The sequence below is a fragment of the Triturus cristatus genome, chromosome 11, assembly GCF_964204655.1.
Source record: "Triturus cristatus chromosome 11, aTriCri1.1, whole genome shotgun sequence".
Lineage (NCBI taxonomy): Eukaryota > Metazoa > Chordata > Amphibia > Caudata > Salamandridae > Triturus > Triturus cristatus.
In genome coordinates, this window is record NC_140594.1 from 403863593 (window position 1) to 403885633 (window position 22041).

At 46.1% G+C, this 22041-nt stretch overlaps 1 protein-coding gene across 1 annotated transcript in view; it reads right to left on the reverse strand.

The window, feature by feature from the left end:
* Positions 1-2286: 2286 nt before the first annotated feature.
* Positions 2287-22041, reverse strand: part of MRPS24 (mitochondrial ribosomal protein S24) — a 74871-nt gene continuing 55116 nt past the window's right edge. The window contains exon 4 of the mRNA XM_085635853.1: positions 2287-3371. Within this exon, the coding sequence (XP_085491979.1) occupies positions 3088-3371 (284 nt within the window). The 3' untranslated portion in view covers positions 2287-3087. The remainder of the gene's footprint in view (positions 3372-22041) is intronic.

A 22041-nucleotide genomic window follows, 5' to 3' on the forward strand; every position in this document is an offset into this window, starting at 1 on the left:
TCCTTTGTTTCAATGAAAGTGCTGTTTAACCGTTCACCAGGTTTACTTCACACACAGGAAAATGAGAAATTGTTATCTAAATTGGGACACCCTGCTAGCGCCGTGAAGTTTTCTGTCTGCCTTAAAATATCTTTGTTTCCACAAAAAAGGCAAGGCATGTTTGTAGAAATAAAAGTAGTGCATTTAAGTAACTGCCATTAAAACTTAAATCGTCATTCTTTTGGTATTTTGTGGTTTCACAAGGCCTCGAGAAGCCTCTTTACAGTGTAAATCACAGTGCCTGCAACAAAGGCAAATGTGTACTTGGCTAGGTCCTGTAGTTTAAAATAAAAAATACGCCCAATGTCTCTGTTGTGAAACGTGGACTGCACTGGCAGGCCCTCGTTCTCTACGAACGTAATTTGTTTCTAACTTCAGCAGGGTGAAGAGGGTGTGCCAGCAAGGGCTACATGCCAGTTTTCTTGTAGAAACCTGAAACCTGGTTATCGCCGCCTCATCTTGAAAAGTTTCAGAATGCAGCTTTTCCAAGTTATTTCATGCCAATTTTCCCTTTTTTAATATTTTTTTTAAAAAATTAGTGGAATGAGGCTCAGTCAGATCCGAGGAACGTGCCTGGCGCTAAGTGAGAGTGCAGTGGAAATACACAGCCCGCGAGTGGTCCGCGCGTGAGAGTGGGGGAGCAGTAGGTGAGCGCGTGCTTGGGAGTGCAGTCTGCTCATTTTCAAGCACTGCACTCGTGCTTGTGGCGCGCCGCTGCTCGCTCCCGCAAGGTGGATGCCGCCACAAGCACGAGTGTGTGCTTGAAAATGAGCAGACCGATAGCTAAAGGCCCTCCTAGAGCAGCGCATGTGTGCAGCCTAGGCGATACCTAAAAAGGTCTTGATGACGCCCTGTGATGCAGTTTAAAAAAAATATTACTGATGTAGAGGTGATAGGCGTCGCTTTAGGAATATTACGTTTGTTTGTTCCTTTTACTAATATTTCATTGAAAGTATTAAGATCATCTACTGGTGATACGCTTGCCAGTGGGGAGTCTGAAAGGGTCATAGAGTAATATCTGATGGAGGACTAATCTGTAATGTGTGTTGATGTTTACAGAGTGCTGACGTCGCCTAGATATCCTGTCTAAAGTCGATCTTCCACTATGGAGTCTGTGGCATCATGAAGGGGTGTGAGATCTTCTTGAGGATCTAAATGTATTACCGTACAGTTTTCTGGGCATTTCTTTAGCTGTAAGCCTAAGTGGTTCTTGTTCTACCATTGGCACTAATTTTGTTTAGAATACATTATGTAAAGATACTTTTCAACTGGAATTCGTACGCTTCCAGCTTTAAATGCAGGTAGACTTCTGAGCCCCAATTTCTTTTTTAATTTTACACCTAATAAATTCAAACAGCAAGTCAATTTGTACTCTGGAATGCCTATGGATTTTATGCCGAAATTGCATGAAGCGAGAGAAGTCTGCTAAAAAAACCAATGCTAACTATGTGGGAACTAGGACCAATGAAAACACAAGCAGAGGGCTTAAATCCCAATTTACACTACAGCAGATGGACTTTACTCTGTCAAGGTGACGAAGTGAAATATCCACCGGCCCAGCACACATCTCTTACATTTGGCAGGGACCATCACAGCTGTTCCTGTCAATTCATTGAAAGTCTGACATACAGCTCCGTCAACATGACGAAGCCGTACAGCACATTTTCAATTTCTTTTTTGATTTTCAAAAATAAAATCCCAAAGCTGAATTTTACTTTTAAAAATACAAAAAAGCAATGACCTCCCTCGCCATGGAAGTTTTCTTACATGGTGTGGAGGTCATTTACAATTTTTCACTGCCCCTTACCACCAGGTTTTACCGGACATGGCAGAGTGAAACTGCCCTCTCTCAAGTACGTCAAATAGTCAAACCTTTGATGGCCCTTACTCTGTCAGGCAGTCAGAGGTGTATGTCCGCAGCAAGGATTGAGTACTCTCCGCCACGGACATACTGAGGGTCTGACCAACTCTAAATGAGGAGGGCGGACCTTCAATACCGTGGAAAGGATACTCCATCAACTTGGCCCTTAGCCATGACTGCTGCAAGCTAAGCAAGGCAAAGGTAAACACATTTTTATTCACAGTTCTGTTTGTTGTGGAGGGGAGCAAAACAGAAGTACAGCAAAGTGGTGCACAGCATTTGTTGTGACGCAGCATCAACCTTTTAAATTTTTTCAATCACTGTCCCCCTTTGCAGCTTTAGAAAATGCTTATACAGCTTTAAGAGTAACACTCCTTATTCTTGGGTACCATAAATATCATTTATTTGTTTAGTTTTAATTGTTTCCATTTTAAGAGGAGTTCATCAAGCTGTTCATGTAGCTGTAAATGCTGAACTGTTGCAGATGGACATGTGGCATGCAGTTGCTTTCCACAATTCACCATGGGTTCCAAAAAATCATAGATCTTTTTGTACCAGTAGAAAATGACTTTGGTCCTGCTCCCACTTTGAGAGGAAGAAACAGTTTCCTTTATAGGTCATCCGACAACCAGTGTGGTGAAAAATCTAACTCGCCATTCAAACAAGCTGCACATTGTGATTTTGAAGGCAAAACGTGTCTGGGCACAGTAGAACCTTACCTGGGAATCTGGGGATGCGTCAAATTATATGCAATGATATAAAAAAAAGTGCTTCATAGCCAAAATGTTGCCCTGATGGTGTCCTTCAAAAAAGGATTCCCAGTGGTCATTGGCAACACCCAATGCAAAAATAAGGCTGACTCCCAAGTCAGGACATCCAAGGAGGGCAAATGCATCACCACTTAAGCATGAAAAGAAAACCAAAAAAGTTCATAACAGTATTTGAACCTTGAAATCCCAGGTGTTAAAGGGCATTCTTGAAGGAATGTGGCTTAATTTGTAGGGTAAGTTCCTCCATGTCCTGTAATGCATTACACAAGATGCAATACCAATGCCCCATTTTACTTAATCAGGGAGTAACTGCAAAAACCTTCTGAAAAAGGTTTTCCAGGTATTGTGATCAATCATTTCAAATTACCATAATGGGCTCTCACATCAACACTTCAGCTTCTAAACAAAAAGCTGTATTTACAAATACTTGTAGATGACTTTCTCATCCACAGTCTGCACCTCCATTTTTACTGGACACTTGTAGAGGTAGGAAAGCAGTGTCTCTGTGTATCCAATTAGGAAGTAGAACTTCTGAGGTGGTATCTTCTGAATAAAGACCGGACAGATGATGATAAGATTGGCCCGACGCTTTATCACAATCTCGTTGGCTAGGCAGCCATGAAAAGTCCCAAATATGAACCTGCGGATGAAAACATCCTCAACAGTTCGTTCAGCAGCTCCTCCTTCCCCATCGAGGTTACCTAAAAAAGGACAAAATCTTCAATTTATGTGCACCTACATTCCATTTTATAAGTATCAACATATTTTCAATGGCAATTCAGCTTGGGATAAATGTGAGTTTCATGCCCTGCGAAGAGTCATAATATCAACTGAAATGTGAAGACTAAGAGGGTCACCTTATGTCCAACAGATTAGCCTTATTTACACTGCTGTAAATATTTTAACTGTTGAGAATAGCCAACATTTTTCACAGTAAACTTTGTTTACTAATACTCTAATTTTTGATTTGCTATTTATTTACATTTTAAATAGTATTTAAATTATGTATTTTACATATAACAAATGCATACATAAAGGCATGTTTTCTTTGAAAACGTTGAAATTCACATATCTTGGAAATGGCTGCACACTAAGGTCACACCAAACAGTAATGGATGCAATAATTGAAATAAGTCTATAAAAATTGTCTTGATTAACATTCTTTTCTTGGAGGATTATCTTCTTGGCAGACCCTATGCTGCCAACCAGCCTTTTAAAAGACCATGCGGAATAAGGGGCATTAATGCGGATTGAGAAGTAGATAAAAAAAATGTAATCAATCCTTGTGGTCCACTGAAAGTGAAAGATACTGTGTGGAACACAAACCAACTGTGCCTTAAGTAAGCACTATTTGTAGGATTGCACACGCTGATTGGGCAACTCAGTTTTTACAAATATTTGGAAAACATTTTTTTTTTATTGCTGAATATTTCACGAAATTGCATCCCAGTGGGCTTAATTAAGTAGTTAGCCTCCATAAAGCATTTCAGCGGATTAAATAAATTATTATTTTATTTCCCGAAAAAAAACAAATGTTAAAGGGACATTATAGTTAGGTGAAAATATCAGTTAAAACGTAACATTTTAAACGAACAACACTGCTGTAATTCACCAATTGTAGTTATCAAAAGAAAATACAACTCATACCCTATGGTAACTATATCTCACATCTACGCTATGCCCAGTCTTGTCATCAATTATGTAATTTCAGATGTTGCAGTCATGTTATCAGTGAGGTCACAAATCATGTCATGAGTGATGTAATATATGGGGTAATTAGCTGTGCATGGCGAGGGGTGAGTTATAGTTACCTTAGTGTACAAGTTATAGTTACTTGAGATATCTATAACTGGGGAATTTCAGTGGGTTGCTAGTCTAGAATGGTATGTTCTAACTGACATTTTCATCTAATTAGAACGTCCCTTTAACCTTTGTTTTTTCCAGTGAATTGCCATGTTTCTTTCTTAATGTAAAGTAAGATATTACTACATGTAACGCCAACCCCACACCGTGCACGGAATTCGCCATGTGCAGCATGCAAGTGGCCACAGGCCAGGTCGTGTTAACAACCCCCGCTGGCACCCAACCCCCACTGGCACCTGGCTGAATATAATGGGTGTCATTTTAAGAAATGCAGATCTACTCACTTCGTCAAAGGGTTAGAACACCAAAATGTAAATAGCAGGCCTACTGTCTTGACGAAAGGGTCAGAATAGTAACATGTATAAAACCCATGTATTGTCTTTGTCAGAAAATAATAAAAATGAAATGTTTATTTCATAAAATCACACAGTTCAATGTTTAATAAAAGTGATTATCATGTCATTTTATTTTTAATAAAAACATTAAACAAGTCTTTGAGTCTTTAACACTTTTAAAGCTACAAAGTGCAGTCACAGAACCAATCTCACAGGGGTTCTGCACTGCAGCTAAAGACCATACAGTTCCAGCTTGCAGTGCTTTTCAAAATACGGTAAGCTCAACTGGGGTCATGGATTTAATGACCCACGAGATTTACTGTGTTCTCTTTTTTTTTTTTATAAATAGTGCTGGGAGGGTTGGAGGGACTGTTGCATTCCCTTCAGCCCCCAACAATATTAAAAACATTTTTGGTGGAGGCCCTGTCCATTTTAGCAGCACTACCAGCACCCACAAATATAAAGAAAAAGCCATCATAGGGCCTTTTAGGGCACTCATTGTCTGGAGCAGTGAATAATAAATGAACGGCTCCTGCCACTCATCGCATATTTATTACTCTTTTTTATGGATTTTTTAATAAACCACCCTGAGCACCCACTTTTTTTTTTTTAACCGGTGGGGGCCAAGGGGGAGCTCCAGGGCCCCCACACCCGGTTGATCCCCAGTCACCACTGTGATGGGAAACGCCACCTTTTCATTTTTAGTGAGTGCCCTAGTGCCCACCCAGGGTTCCCCTTACAGGAGCTGCCCATTTTCTACATTTTTGGTGGGTTCCCCAGTGCCCACATGAGGCACACACAAGCCAACTTTCACCCCTGGCAGCACCATACAGGGTGCTGGCGGGAGCCGGCTCACTAGCTTTGCTCCTGCCGGGCGCGTTCAAAGTTCTGCTTTTTGGCAGAGTGATTTCGAGCTGATCGCTGGCTGGGGGGGCCTTCCCTTTAATGAATTATCGTCCCTTGAGGATTGGGTCCTCAGGGTCTGTTCAAGGCTTGGGGAGGCAGCCCCCTCCCTTACTATTAATATACCATCCACAGGGGTTGGGTTTCCCAGGGCCTATTGAAGGTCGGCGAGGAGTGACACATGCCCCCTCACCTTAATAAACTGCATGCGTAGGTACCCCCACAGACCTAGGGGGTGCAGGGTATCCCTACTTTGCCCCCCATTATGTTTTTTTTATAAAACATTTTGTTTTATAGAATAGGGGACTCCTAAATCTGAATATGGTGGCAACCAATCAGATCTTATATTAAGATCAGTCGGCTCTGCGGATCATCCACAACATGAAATATCTATAGTTTTTAAACCCCAATTTCTCAAAAACTACTGAATAGCATTACAACAAATCACAAACGGCACATTTCTGGACCAGGTTCTTGCTTTCTGCCAAAGTCTGTGTAATTTTGCTTGGTTATTTTGGCAGTAGCTGTGTCCAATTTTCCTATGGACAAATGAAGTGGAAACGCACTTAGGAACCCACCCTTTCTTTCAGTCCCTACTGGCAGAAACCCCCAGAACTTTCCATGAAGGAGTTGAGGTGGAGGAGACGCTTTTTAAAAGGTTTTGTGAAGTTTCCTCAAAACGTGCAAAAGTTATAAACAAACAAAAGAATGCTTTTCCAATGGAAACGTGATCCTAACTATACCTACCCAGTGGCAACTGCATGTGTGCATATACACACACACACACACACACACACATATATATATACACACACACACACACAAAATACACAGGTACAGTGAAAAAGGAAAATGTTATTTACCTTGTAAGCATCTGTTCATAGCATGTAGCACTACAGATTCACATGCTCTGCATACTTCTGCAATCTACTGTTGGGCTTGGACGATTGCAAGTTGTTTTTCTTTTAGAAAGGCTTTTAAGTGACAGGATGCACTGTGACTTCACCCTTAGTTGGCAATACACATAGGTACTGGTTTCATGTTAGATTGTTTTTTGCACATCAGTGACAGTAGTGTGGAGCCGAGAGTGAACACAGTATGGTGCACGTGTACTGTGAAAGGAAGGTTGCTAATAAAGATGAGATCTGCAAGTACAGTCACATGCTTGCAGCACTACACACTACAAACATGCTTACACGTAACATGTGTTGCTGCAGATAAACATGCTCAGCGTGGACTGTAAAGTAATACTCCACTACAAGCAGGGACTAGCGTGTCGATGATGCAAATGTATGAAATAAAGTCCTTACGGCTGTCTAGTCAACCACTGACTACTGTCAAGCTAAGACATACACAAAGTTATGTTTGGTAAAAGTGTGTGGGGTTGACCAAGGGGCTGCCCTACATAATCCTACATAGTTGGTGACTAGGATATTGCCAACAGAGGCAATGACTGCAGCTTTTTGGGTGTATAGTGCACCCTGGGGCTTTGTAATAGCAAATTTGGATACACTTTACTATACGCATGGCTATACCGGCCTTGGAAATAGGCTGGCCCTTGTCAGGTTTGGGGAAGGCTACAAATAGCTGAACAACTTGGTTCTATCAATGTAGTACAGGAGAGCCCTTTCGACATCTAGGTTGTGAAGGGTTCTCTCTCTCTGCAACCGATTCTGGTAATGGGAAGAAGACTGGGAGATCTCTCATTTGGTTGAAGTGAAAGTGAGAAAGCACTTTGGGAAGGTTCTAACCACAACCGTGTCTTAGTGGATCTGAATGAAGGGTTCCTGTAGTGTGAGGGCTTACAACTCACTGATGCACCTGAGAGATTATATGGCTAGGGGGAAAGCTACTTTCCTATAATAATAATAATAATAATAATAATAAATAATTCCTATTTGTAGAGCGCAAACATATCACCTACTTAGGTCTGAAGGCGCTGGGGGCCATCGGGGGGAATAAGTGAGCTATTGCCCCGAGTCACAAGATGCTGAGCTGAGCTGCCGCTGGTGCGGGGGGTTGTACCATGAGGCCTGCGCTCCTGAGTCAGCCGCTCTGGCTGCTGCGCCACACCTCTCTTTCTCCTGGAGTGAGCAAGAGTGCAGAGGCCCTTGGGCGGGGGGCATGAGTCTGGCAAAGCTCACATTGAGAAATTATCAATGGACTGCAGGTACCTGAAGGCAAAGTTTGGGCATTTTGAGTTTTCAGGGGTGACAAACAGGTGTATTTGTGGAAATCTCCAGTGTTGGAAGTACTACAGTAATTCTTGGGCGGTTGAGCTCCCACTTGCCGATTTGTTGATGTGTTCTGCTGAACAGGTCTGGAAAGGTGAGGTCCACCCTGGACAATACTCCGTCAAGCAGTGTATGTGGAGATGGAGTGCCCAATGCCAGGTCTGCTGTGCCAGTATTAACAGCAAGAGTGACTGCTGCCCTGTATTTGGAGATAATACACAGCAGTCATGCTGTCTGCTTTGATAAGAACTACTTTGCCCTGAATGAATAGAAGGAAGGCTTTCAGAGAGAGATGTATAGCAAGGAGGTTGAGGTCCTTGATGTGGTGGCCCTGGTGCTGAGGGGACCACCCTACCTGTATGGTTGAGACACACCCTACAAGCCACTGAAGGAGGAGTCTGGTTATGGTGTCTTGTGGTATGGTGTCTAAGAAAGGCCTGCCCTGAAACATATTGTTGCCGTTCCACCACTGCAGAGAGCGATGAGCTCTGGCCATCATCAACACTAAATCTTCCCACTGACCATAGAGCCGAAAGGCATTTGTGTAATGAATACATATGGAGCAGAGCATGGGGTACTATGGAAATGTAGGAAGTCATCATGTCTAGCAGGCACATGAGTTGAAGATTGGGCTAAGAAAAACAAAAAAAAGGTAAGAGGTGCTTAAATGCCAACATCCTCTGCGGGCTGGGATAGGCTTGGTTTGTAATCGTGTCGGGTACCTCCCCTAGGAAGGGCTGGACCTGGAGTGGTTGCAGGTTGGATCTAGTGGCAACTCCTTCTCGGACACAGCCTGCTGCCTGGCCCTGTTGACTGAACTCTACCTTCTCCTGGACTTTTCAGACCAGGCCCAATACCCCTTGCGTATCCAACCTGTACTCCATCGCAGTCAGCCGTAACTTTTGACTTTGCCCCCGTCTCGTGTGACCAAATACCTGCGGTTGGCACTTTGATCTTTTAGGTGCTAGATTTCAGTAAAAACTTTTTATCATCACTTTGGTTTTACTGACTGGATCTAATTTGTTTTGGCGTCACCTTAGTCTCTCTTTTTTTTTAAACAGATTTTATTTGTCAAAATAGCACATATAATGCAGACCTCTGAATCCCAGAGACAACTGCCGCATGAGAGACACAAAATACAATGACTTTGACCTTTTTGCATAATGAAAAATAGGAGAATATAAAAGGCAATGCAAATAAAATCAATTTCTTTAACCAACCAACCCCCCACCTCCCTCCCCACCCCCCAGTGCACCATCTCCATAGTCCGGAACAACATGTAACTGACCCAGGTTGCTATCAGTCCATATAGGGGCTCAAAAACCACAGTACCATCATCAATTGAGGAATCGTGAGCCACACGTAGGGGAATGCAATGAGCAGGAGAGGGCAACTGGCTACTCTGGGTCCCGACCCCGGTCCCCCCTCGGCGGCTCCAACTCCAAACCTCGGTAATCCGCCCAGCGCCTCCAGATCTTATAGTGCTTCCTAGGGCACCCTCTAGCCTCAAACATGGGGAGCTCGAGGCCCATACTAAAGTCTAGGCCATTTTTTCAGGTCGAGACCGATGGGGCAACCACCGCCTTCCAGGCTCTAGCTATATCTCTCTTTGCTAATGTGAAGCCTAGGAGCAGGAGATGTCGCTTATAGATGTTGCCCCCGATCCCTTCCATCACATGGAGGAGAACTAGTTTTGGTGAGTGTGGAAGCTCCCACCCCAAAACCTCAGAGAGACAAGCTAGCACCCCCTCCAAAAGCCGTGCCATATGGTATGTATTTGTGTCCCCTCCTCATGCCCGCATCGGAGACACTCCAGGGAAGCCACCAAGCCCTCCCTACAGAGCCTAACCCTGGTAAAGTACACCCAGTGAAGGTATTTAAATTGAATTAGTCGCAGGCGCACTGCAATTGCCGCCCCACGTGGGGAAGCCAAAGCTTCTGTCCAGTCCTCCTCCTCCTCCTCCTCCTCTAACTGGCCCACATCACTCTCCCAGGCCTCCCGCAGTCGCTGCAAAGAGGGGCAACAATGCGTAACGAGAGATTGATAGATTTTGGAGATCTTGTGATAAAGGAGGTCCCCCATAAAGATCTTTGCTTCCACCGGACTAAACTCCGGCAGTGAGTCCAGGCCCTCCAGGCTAGGAGCAATGGCATGCCTAAACTGTAAATATTTAAAAAATTGAGTCTTTGGCATCTGAAACGCCGTCTGGATGTCTTGGAAGTATTTCAATACTGTGCAGCGCATAACATCTCCCAGAGTAGATCTTCGCGGCCAAAGTCACAGAGAAGACCGTCAATGCCCAACTAGCAAAATTCATTGAAGAAAACTCAATTTTCGACCCCTCCCAATCCGGATTCCGCACAACCACAGCACCGAGACCGCTCGCCACCATAGACGACATCCGCACCCTCCTCGACCAAGGACACACCGCAGCCCTGATCCTACTCGACCATTCTGCAGCCTTCGACACTGTATCCCACCGCACACTCGCCGCCAGACTCCACAATGCCGGCATACAGGGAGCCACCCTCGACTGGCTCCGCTCCTATCTCACCGGCAGAACCCAAAGAATTAGACTGCCGCCCTTCCTCTCCGAACCCACGGAAATCAACTGCTGAGTATCCCAAGGATCGTCGCTCAGCCCCACGCTCTTCAACATCTACATGGCCCACTTGCCACCATCGTCAGACAGCCCAGACTCAGCATAGTATCCTACACCAACGACACCCCATCCTCTTCCTCACCAAGGACCCCATCACCACTAGACTCAACTTCCAGGAAGGAATGAAGGAGGTTGCATCCTGGATGATCAGCAGCAGCTGCCTGAAGCTCAAATCGGAGAAGACAGAGGTCCTCGGACCCTCCCCCTCTGTATGGAACAACACCTGGTGGCCCACCGCCCTCGGCAGCCCCCCACCCCCACAGACCACGCCCGAAACCTCTGCATCATACTCAACACCCTCCGCAAGACCTTCAAATGGATCTCTTCCCCCACCCGAATCAAGGAAGACAATCACCCACGCACTCATAACCAGACTACCGAAACGCCCTCTACGCTGGATCAACAAGTCTCTGCTCCGCAAACTCCAGACCATACAGAACACCGCAGCCAGACTCGTCCTCGGCATCCCTTGACACAAACACATCATGCAACACCTGCGTAACCTCCACTGGCTCCCCGTTGAGAAGCGAGTAACCTTCAAGATACTCACCCATGCCCACAAATGCCTCCACAACACCAGACCTCAATATCTCAATGACAGAATCTCCTTCCACATGTCAAAGATGAACCTCCGATCCGCTGACCTCGCCCTCGTCGAACCCCCGCAGAACAGGATCAGGTGGAAGAACCTTCTCCTCCATCGCGGCCAAGACCTGGAACGAGCTGCCAATAGACATCACACCCACACTGCACATATTCAGGAAGTCCCTCAAGACCTGGCCCTTCGACAGACCGGAGCTGCTCCCCCTCTCCACCAGCACCTTCAGACCCTCATGGGCGAGTAGCACGCTCAAAATTCCCTGATTGATTTGATTGAATGATTGCCACGTACCATGAAGCAGAGGTGGCACCGGTGCGCGGGATGGGGAAATAGGCATCCTTGAGGTCTACCACGGGCATGTAGACACCTGGTTGAAGCAGAGGAATGATATCAGGCAGGGTTACCATGTGGAAATGTTCTAAAAGGATGTAGCGATTGAGGCACCTGAAGTTCAAGATCAGTCCCAAGGGAGCTCTTCTTGGGGCTGAGGAAGTAAAAAGGGAGAAAGCAGCATGGTAGCCTCCTCTAGGTTGCTGCCACTGATAGGAGCTTCTGGCTGGCAGCCAGGATTTGGCAATGTTGGTGTCCTTTATTTTCTCTTGCATCAACTTGTAGCCCAAATAGGTGTTCCCCATGGAAGGGCAGCTTGAGAAGATGCTTATGGACCTCAGACTTGAAGCCTGATAAATGGAGCCAGGTGTGACATTTAACAAGGATACTAGTGTTGCTCCCTCACAGGAAACTGTGTACGCAGCAAGAGTGCAGCTGATGGCTATGTTTGATATAGTCTTGTCTCTCAGACTATTTCTTCCTCCTCTTCAAGAAGCACCAAGCTCCTTGCTCGCCTTGACGGATGGGGGAGTGTCACCCGTTGCATAAAAGGAAGCCTGCTGGTGCGCAGTGTGGATGACCAGCAAGTCGGGTGGGACATGGCCAGGCACTGAGTCATCGGATTGCTGCTGCATCTTCTGATGTGCCCAAATTCTCTCCCATTTGTATCGGAGGGTCTTCTTCAACCATAAGGTGAGACAGTCTTCACATGCACGGTCTTCATAGCTAGGGGAGAGGCAGAAATTACAGACCTCGTGATGGTCAGACCATGGGTACTTCGGTGGGCACTAGGGACAGTACTGGAAGGGTGTCTGTTACATCACCTATGTGCATTCTCCTCAAAGATGTTGAAGATGTTGTGTGGCCTGAAGAGGGCCAGGATTCCTGGAAGTCGCTTGACAGGAGTCGGTCAATGAAGGGTGATGGCAAGAAGAGCGCAGACAACGAAGGGTTTTCCCTGATCATAGGTGTCAACTTTGACAGTGTGTGCCTCAAGGAAACGTGGAGAACAGAGTCTCCAAGTCCAGTTGGTACACGTATCAAACCAATGGCGGAAAATAAAAAACGATCTAACATGAAGTTGGTGCCCATGCTCATTGCCAGCTAAGGGTGGTGTCATAGTGCTCCCCATGACTCGAAAGTCGTTCTTTCAAGAAAAAAAAAACTTTCAAGTACTCAAGTCCAATACTAGACAGCAGGAGTATGGAGAGAGTGTGTATCTACAGCAACACATACTTACCTTTGGTGCCGCCTTATCTGGTAGAGACTATTTAGCCAGAGATTCCATACCTTAGAATAATCTCAAGTCGTCAAACTGGATCTGGAGGTTTTTTAGTGCGCATTACCCCTGCGCACCGGCAGGTGGCGTCGTCAGCATCCACAACAGGAATGGCTTGCGAAATGCCTATATAGGAGACACTCCAGCGTGCAGACATCCGTTTCTTTCCTCGACTTTCCGCGCCAGAAGCGTGGAGCCACGAAGAACATTGACTGCTGGTGTGAAAAACTAGGACCCTGGAAGGGGAGGGGGGCGGAACAGCCCTGTCCCTAGAAATCAGTTCACAGGGGATGGGTGGGTCAGAAAGGAATCTGCGGCTAGATAAGAGTCTCTAGCAGATAAGGTTTTAACGAAGGCATGTAACTTGTTTATCTGATAGAGACTTCTAGCCACAGATTCCTTACATTAGACTAGATACCCAAGCAATACCTCCCAGGAGGTGGGCCTGCAAAAATGTTTCACACTAAGAAGTTCTGCAGCAAAGTGCCCGTCCCAGTGGACCTAACTGTCCACGTTGCTGCCTGGCAGATATCAATGACCAAAACTCTGCGTGCTAACGCAGTGGTCGCAGCCTTAGCTCCAATGCGTAACAGATCTTAATGCAAAGTACGGTCCATCAGGAAATGGTTCTTTTCTACAAAGCCTTTCCCTTCTTCGCTCAGACATACCCTAAGAAGAGTTAGTCATCCACCCTGAACTCTTGTGGGGTCAAGGTAGAACGGCAATGCTCTTTTTGGGTTGAGGCGGTGAAGTTGCTCCTCTTCCTTCGAGAAATGTGGCAGAGCGTAAAATGTAAGCATGGTGATGGACTGGCCTACATGAAAGGGGGAGAGGACTTTCAGCAGAAAAGAAGCTCTAGTGTGTAGAACCAGCTTGTCAGGGTAGATATTCAGGTATGGAGACTTGGATGACGAAGCCCGAAGCTCACCGACCCTCTGAGCAGATGTTATTGCCACCAGGAAGGCCGTCTTGATGGTACGAAGCCTGAGAGGACAGTTGTGTAATGGCTCAAAGGGAGCGCAATCCAAAATGTTACGACTAAATTAAGGTCCCACTGAGGAATGATGAAGGTTGAAGGTGAAAACATATTGTTACAAACCTTTCAGGAATCTATTTACAACAGGGGGTTTGAATAAAGATGGCTGATCTGGCAACTGCAGAATGGCCAAGATGGAGCCCTTTAAGGTACCCCAAGAAGAGCCTCACTCGGTAAGATGAAATATATGGACCTGAGAGAACAGAAAGAGGGTCAGCCTGTTTCTGTGTACACCATGCCACAAACTTGCCCCAACGGCTGGCATATACAGTCTTTGTGGAGGGATGCCTGGCTGCCTAGATAACATTGCAGACTTCGGACGGAAGGTCGAAAGCGGTCACCTGCCTGCGCACAATCTCCAAGCATGAAGGAGAACCCTCCCCTGCTGCTACAACAAAATATCCTTCTGATGGGGCAGCCTGACTGGAGGACCGATGGCCATGGTCAACAGCTCGGGATGCCAAACTCTGAGCCCAGTTCAGGAACACAAGGATGACTTAAGCCTGGTCATTCCTGATCTTCTTGAGCACTCTGAGCAGGAGTGGTATTGGCAGAAAGACATACAGGAGGCCAGAGCTCCACTCAAGACGAAAAGCATCTGAGTGAGATACACCTTGGAAACTCCAGCACACAGAAATAGTGACATTGAACGTTCGGCAGTGGCGAACAGATCCAACCAAGTCTCTCCCCATTCCTGAAAGAGACACTGCACCACTGCCAGATGGAGATGCCATTTATGACCTGCTAGGTATATTCAACTGAGTTTGCCACCCTGGTGTTCAGAGAGCCTGCCAGATGTTGAACCACCAGGGATATACCCTGATATACCCTGATGTTCCAGTTATGTCCAGAGATGCAGGGCCTCTTGACAAAGAATTGATCTGGAAATATTTTCATGAGCATTACCCCTGCGCACCGGCGTGTGGCATAGTTCAGCTCAGAGTGGTGTAGATGGCGTCATCACACCGGAAGTGACGTGCACAGTGCCTATACAGGCGCCACCCCAGTGTAAGGACGTCAGTTTTTTTCTCTTCACGCCACTCAGCGCAGGCCTGGAAAGAGCTACCCCCAGTCAAATTTTTACTGACCCTTTTTGACTTTTTGTTGCATGTCTTTTAGAGAGTCTTCTCCTGATGTGGAAGGATGTTAACTAGGAAGGCCGGCTTCAAGCCCTCTGGTGCCTGTCACCGGCAAATGTCGGTGATGGACCTGCACCTTGTTTGCTTCTGGGGTCTCAAGCACAACCATGAAGTAAAAACCTGCGTCGACTGCCGCTCCATGTACTCCAAGGCCTTGAGGGAGCGTCTCCTCAACCTCCTTGCCGCTCGACGTGCGACACCACGACAGTCTCGATCCTAGTCAAGGGGAAGGTCTCAGGATTATCTGAGGAGCCCAAGATACTCGTCGCACTCTAAGTCATCGACAGAAAAAGTAAGAAGTTGAAGAGGTCTCCAACTTGGCCCCGTCTGTCAAAGTCTTCTCTCATCGAGAAGAGAGAGCATAGTGATTCAAGGCCTTGCTCCACAGTGGAGTATATGTCTGGACTGGCTCCGCACATCCCGGAGTTTAAGGGAGCCGGAGCGACCCATGCCCAACTTTGTGAGTTCTATGTGGCTGTACACCTTATATTTGGGCGGCCGTTCGTAGTACCGTGCCTTCGGACCCGCAGATTTGGGCGCGTCCCCACTGGTTCCCTACCAGCTGGGCTTCCAGGAGCATCTTTAACTGGTCAGCCACAACTGTGCACAAGCTTTCCAGTCTCTGCGTGGCAGAGTACATGGTACCCACAGAACCCGTGGGTCAGGCAGACAGAGGTCGGGCCAGCCCACCCCCCGCAGCCACAGCCTCCAAACACCTTTCGTTTGTCCTCTTACGTTCATGGAACCCAGTGGGAGGCAGGATACGCCATCACCACCCCCACTGGAGGTCAATAACTTCAGACCGCTGGGTTTGTCAGATTGTACGAAGGTGCTACTCCCTCCCCTTCGTGACATCCCCTCCACCCATGGAACCAGCATGCTACAGGCTGGACCATCTCTCCTTACTTCAGCCAGAACGTAACGGCTGTATTGCCCACGGAAGCATAAAGAGGGTGCCGACTCTAGAAGTAAGATGTGGTTGTTATTCCCGCTACTTTCTGGTGCCCAAGAAGGACGGAGGCCTTTGTCCAATCCTAGTCCTGCGCCCGCTCAATTTCTTCCTCAAAAAGGAGAAGATAAAAATGCTCACACTCACTCAAGTCCTGTCTGCACTGGTCCTGGGAGACTGGATGATAGCATTGGACATGCAGGAGGCATACTTCCACATTGCCCTCCTGCCAGCCCACAGGAGTTACCTACGGTTCACGGTAGGCCTAGAGCACTTTCGGTTCCCTGTGCTCTCTTTTGGCCTTACCAGTGCCCACTTCGGTAGTTCGCCAAGGTGATGGCGGCGGTTGCAGCTCATCTGCGGAAATCAGCAGTGCCCGTCCGGTGTTCCCCTATCTGGACAACTGGCTATTGAAGCGGGCCCACCCCTGGCTGTCATTTCCCACCTCCAGACTACGGCAGACCTCATGCACACGCTGGGGTTCTCCATCAATGTGCCAAAGTCACACCTGACTCTCTCTCAATCAAACAGCATTTGTAAAGCGCAACACTGTCACCTCTAGGGGTATCTGGGTGCTGTGTCTCTGTCGAAGAGACAGGTGTTGAGTCTTTCTAAAGTCTGCCAGTGAGGGGATGTCCGGAGCTAGGGAGGTGGGGGGGGCGGTCTTTCCAGGTCTTGGCTGCGATGTAGGAGAATGAGCGGCCACCACAGGGTGGGTGTGTGTGTAGGGGGTGAGGGAAGAGGAGCGTAGGTGTCTTGCAGGTTGGTGGACTTTCAGTCGATGGTTGAAGCAGGAAGGTCCTAGGTCATGGAAGACTTTGTAGGCATGTGTGAGGATCTTGAACTGGCATCTATTCTAGATGGGGAGCCAGTGGAGGTCTGTCAAGTGAGGGGCGATGTGATATTGTTTGGCTACAGTGTTCTGTATGGTCTGGAGTCTGGAGTCTTGTGAGGAGCTGGGTTGAGATGATGGCGTAGAGGGCTTTGCCGTAGTCGAGGCGGATAGTGACAAGAGCCTGAGTGACTGTACTTCTGGTTTTGGTTGGGATCCATCTGAAGATTCTGCGGAACATGCAAAGTGTGTGAAAGCAGGAGGAGGCTTCGACTTGTTTAATGGTCAGTTGGCCGTTGAGGATGATGCTGAGGTTGCGTACATGGTCGGTCAGTATGGGTACGAGTTCTGCAGGCTACCAGCTGTTCCATACAGAGGTGTTCTCCCCGAACATCCGTACTTCAGTTTTATCGCAGGTGAGTTGGCAGCAGTTGTCTCTCATACATTTGGCTACGCTGGTCATGGCGTTACAGAAGTCCTCGGTGAGTGAGAGGATCAGTTCAGTGTCGTCTGCGTAGGAGATTATGTTGAGTCTGTGGGATCCGAAGACATCTGCGCGGGGGTCATGTAGATGTTGAACAGGGATCGGGCTGAGGGATGATCCTTGTGTCACGATGCATATGTCGTCTTTAGGGTGCAGAGATCAAGAGAGGCTGTGGATGCTCTGTGTGCATCCTGTAAGGAAGGAGGCAATCCCCTTGAGGGAGTCTTGCTGTATGCCTATGTTGTAGAGTCTGTTGATGAGGGTGCTGTGAGAGACTGTGTCAAATGGCCACAGAGAGGTCGAGAAGGATTAGGGCCATAGTTTCTCCAAGGTCGAGGAGTGTTCTGACATAGTCTGTTGCAGCAATCAGAACTGTGCCAGTCCTATGGTTGGCACAGAATCCGGACTGAGAGGCGCCCAGTAGGTGGTTTTAATCCAGGTATCTGGTGAGCTGCTGGTTGATGGCTTTCTCAAGAACTTTGACCTGGTAGGGGAGCAGGTTGTCGGGGTTGAGGGTGGCGGGCTGAATGTTGAAATTTTTGTAGATGTTGGTGATCTTGTTGCGGGAGTAGTTGTCACAGAGTTCTCGTGAGGGGTGGATGGTGTTTTCTATGGCAGTCGGGTTGGCGAATTCCCAGACTATTTTGAAGAGTACATCTGGGTGGTTGGCTGCGGAGTCAATGCGGGTGGTGATGGCTGCTTTCTTGGCTGTTGTGATGTCCCCATGACAGTTGCAGAGGGCTGTTTTGTGAGCTGCTCTGACGGCGGGGCTCTTGGTGGCGCACCATTGTTTCTCCAGTTGGTGGCAGTTGCACTTTGTGGTCATGAGTTCTGGGGTGTACCAGATGGCATGTTTGGAGCTCTTGTTTAGTTTTGTAGGTTTGAGTGGGGTGACTGTCAGCACTGTAGGTGATCCAGGTGGAGAGGTTCTGGACGGCCTGGTTGAGGCCTTAGGTTGGGAGGTGGTGAGGGCCTGTGACCACCGAGTTTAAATAACTTTGCTACAGCTGCGGTTGGAGGAGATCTGATGCCTGGTGATCCTGTGCTGGGTACCGGTGAAGTGTGCGACTGTGTGGTCATTCCAGATGAGTTCTGTGGTGTGAATGATTTTGATTTGGTCACTGGAGTTGAAAATGTAGATGAATGTGTGTCCAGCTTTGTGTGTAAGTTCGGTGATCAGTTGGGTAAGGCGAATGTTGTTCACGTTCTCCAGGAGGGAGATGGAGCTGGGGTAATTGGGATCTTCCAGTTTGTGGTATAAACCAGGGTGAAACCCATGGTTGTTTCCGGAAAGCTATTGATTTCTGAAAAGTAGACAGAATAAGGAGTTCAGTAAGTGGTCATTTGTGTGGAGCCCTCAAGGTTTTCCCAAAGAAACTTCTGAAATAAATTTTTTTATTAAAAAGGAGTAGGAAAAAACATCCATTTGTGACAACGTTTTCATTTGTAAATCTTTGCCACGATGGCCGATTTACAAAAGCAATATACTATTATGTCCGCTAGGCCCTTCTGGTTGCAGGGATATATATATGGCTTGTAGGTTTTCCAAGAACCCAAGGTATCCAGAGCCAACAACTAAACTGCATCGGGCAATGTTTTTTTCATTGTGCACCGGGTATAGAGTAATTTGTGTAGCAAAATATAAAAAGTCAAAAATGGATATCAAGTAAGTCTATGTATCTATGAAATAGACACCATTAATGGAGTTTAGGCGCAGAGGTCTTTGTACATCTCTAAATGTGTGAGTGCCCATATTAGCATATGATTCAGAGGGCATTTTTCAAAATGTGTTCTTTCTTACACACTGGATTACATTTGGAAGGCTTCAATTCAGAGAAATACAATGGATAATAACTTTTCTACTATCCTGTATTCACACGTCTCCCAATAACAATGGCACCTCACGTAAGTGGGCAGGCCTAGTGCTTGCTACTGAAAGAATATATATAGGAAACAATTATTAAAATGAATGTGGCGATATACCAATAGACCAAAATCCAGAGTCAAGTATAACTATCACACTTGAAAGTTCAATTGACAATTCATTCTTTAATATTTTTGTGACGTTATATACTTTTTTTTGGTTTTTTCTTTTTCCTTATTTATCCAACACAATATTCATGTACGTAACATTATGGCTTCCTAACACAATATAACAGAATTATATAGGATTAATTCATAATTTACAATTTATCAGACATTAATGTTTTCTATTTTCAATCGTATTGCAAAATATCATACAAAAATAATAAACATGGCTATTTTCATCTATTCCAGTCTACGCGCGTTTCGGCGATCAGCCTTCCTCAGGCAGCCATGATATTCAAGAATTCCTGATTGGTACTGAATGTATCTGCTACCAAGGTTCCCTCTGCGCAACAGATGTTCGCTATGTTTTTGGTGGCGTTTTGAATGACCGCGTACTATATATCCATACGTTGTTGTAGAGGTTGTTCTATTAGGGCAACAAAGTTGTTGTACGCGTCTTATCGTGTTGTTCTAAGTTCAGCTGAGAGGTACAATTAGAGTGACTCCCTTGAGAACCTGCAACGTGTTTACACGGGTTCCGGTCTAGTTGGTTGTTTTTATTTCATGCCGCTTGTGTCGTCTTAGTGGTTCAGTCTTTCAGCGACGTATTTGAAGGTTAGTGATCGGACTCAGCCAAACCTCGTCTTCAGAGTCCTTTCTCCCCGTTGCCAGCCAATCATTAAGGTAGAAAATCAGGCCTAGTGCTTGCGACAGAAAAGGGACCAAAACAACAGACACATTCATTTTTTTTCCACCAAAAACTGACCTTTTTTTTTTGTCAATGTGGGTAGCTGTGGATTTTGGGCCCTAGCTCAGCAGGCACCTAAGGAAACCTAGCAAACCTGTAGTTTTGTTTTACAACTAAACACCAAGGGGAATCGAGGGTGGAGTGACCTGCGTGGCTCCCACCAGCTATATTTTTTTTTACCTGGTACCCAATCTGACTTGGAGCACTTTTATTTTTATATACTTTATGCATGATTGCACAACCTGAATTTGGATTTATCTTCTTGCCAGGAGAGAAGCTTGATTTGCTAGCTTGAATGACTGGTGAGGTAAGCTGTTTTGCCAGAGTTGTTTCGACTTCAGATTTTTAATTGACGCTGCTATTTTCCCCAAACAGGAATTTGCATTTGGGGATGTTTGATGCAATTTCTTGCCATAGCGATGCTTTTAGTGGGTTTGGTTTTGCTAGTCTCAATTGTGATGCATATTTGGGAGAAAAAAAAAAACCTTCTTGTTCCAGTTCTTGATCCTGGAGGCCCAATTCCAGTCTGATTTGTGCCAGTGAGGTGCATCGTGGCAGGTGGAAAATAAGGCGGAAGACTTTGCTCTGTGCAATGTTAAACAAGCTCGCAAATTTTCTGGGAAACATTTCTAGTCAGTATGTCGACGTTGGTAAGAACTTTGCCTTTATTGCACTAAGCAATGGCTGCCAAGTTGGACTTTGCCATTTAGTTGCTAGGAACTGGAGTGCAGCAATGTGTGATGCCACCCTAGCTTGTAGTAGGTTTAGGTGCAGTTGGTGTAACCAGCCATGTCTTGCAGCCATTCGCCTAGGTAGTTGTAGCTTCCACTTCCGCCCATGGGGCTCCCCTAATACCATATATTTTTAGAAAGTATTCCTTTCCCAAAAATGACTGCCTAAGCTTTCTTGAGGTTTATGGGCAACTCGTTGGTTGAGCAGTATTGATGGAGCGAGGTTAACACACTTTGAAGGACAGTGCCCTTAAGATTCAAGAAAACAATGCTGTCTGCATACAATAATGCAGTAATTAGTTGTTGACCTAACTTTGGGGGATGGGAGTAGGTGGGTTCCAACTGAGCACTCAAATCTGCTAAATATAAATTGAATAAAGTCGCGGCTAGCATGCACCCTTGTTTTATGCCTTCATCTATCGGCATTCTGCATGTTAGACCCTTATTACACCAGAGTGTGACCCTGGACCAGTTGTTGGAGTGTAAGAGCTATATTACTTTCAGCAAGTGTGGAGGAATGTTCCATTCAAATAGTTTTCTCCAAAGGCAGCTTCTGTTGACTAAATCAAATGCTTTGGTGAGGTCTACAAAGCAGGTGTATAAGGATAGGTTTTTCCTGTATATTTTTCTGTGAACATGGCCAGGGCTGTCAGATTGTCGATGATGCTTGATGCAGGTCGGAAACCTGTTGCGTTAGGGGGTATTAAGTTTGATTTTGTTGCCAAGGATTGTGTGTCTTAGAGTAGTAGGCCTACAAAAATCTCTGCATCCATATCAAGTGTGATCATACGGTAACCATCTGGGTTCCCTAAGGGCCTTTCTTATAGATGGGATGTAGAATTGCCCCTTTCCATAAATCTGGAACCCTGTTTTCCCTTAGGCAGAAGTTGTACATTCTGCTTAGATTGCTGCTCCAAAACACTCAATAGTTTAATAGTTCTGCAGGCAGGCTGTTTGGACCTGAAGGCCTGCTTCGTGTGCAGGCCTGTATTCAGACCATTTTTTGCAATGTGGCTAGCTGTGGATTTTAGGCCACAGGTCAGCCAGCACCTAGGGAAACCTAACAAACTTGTAAATGGGAAATCCAGAGTGGGGTGACTTGTGTGGCTCCCATCAGGTTTTCTACCCAGAAGCCTTTGCAAACCTCCAAGTTTAAATAAAAATACACATTTTCCTCAGATTTTTGTGAGGAAAACTTCTAGAATCTGCAGAGACC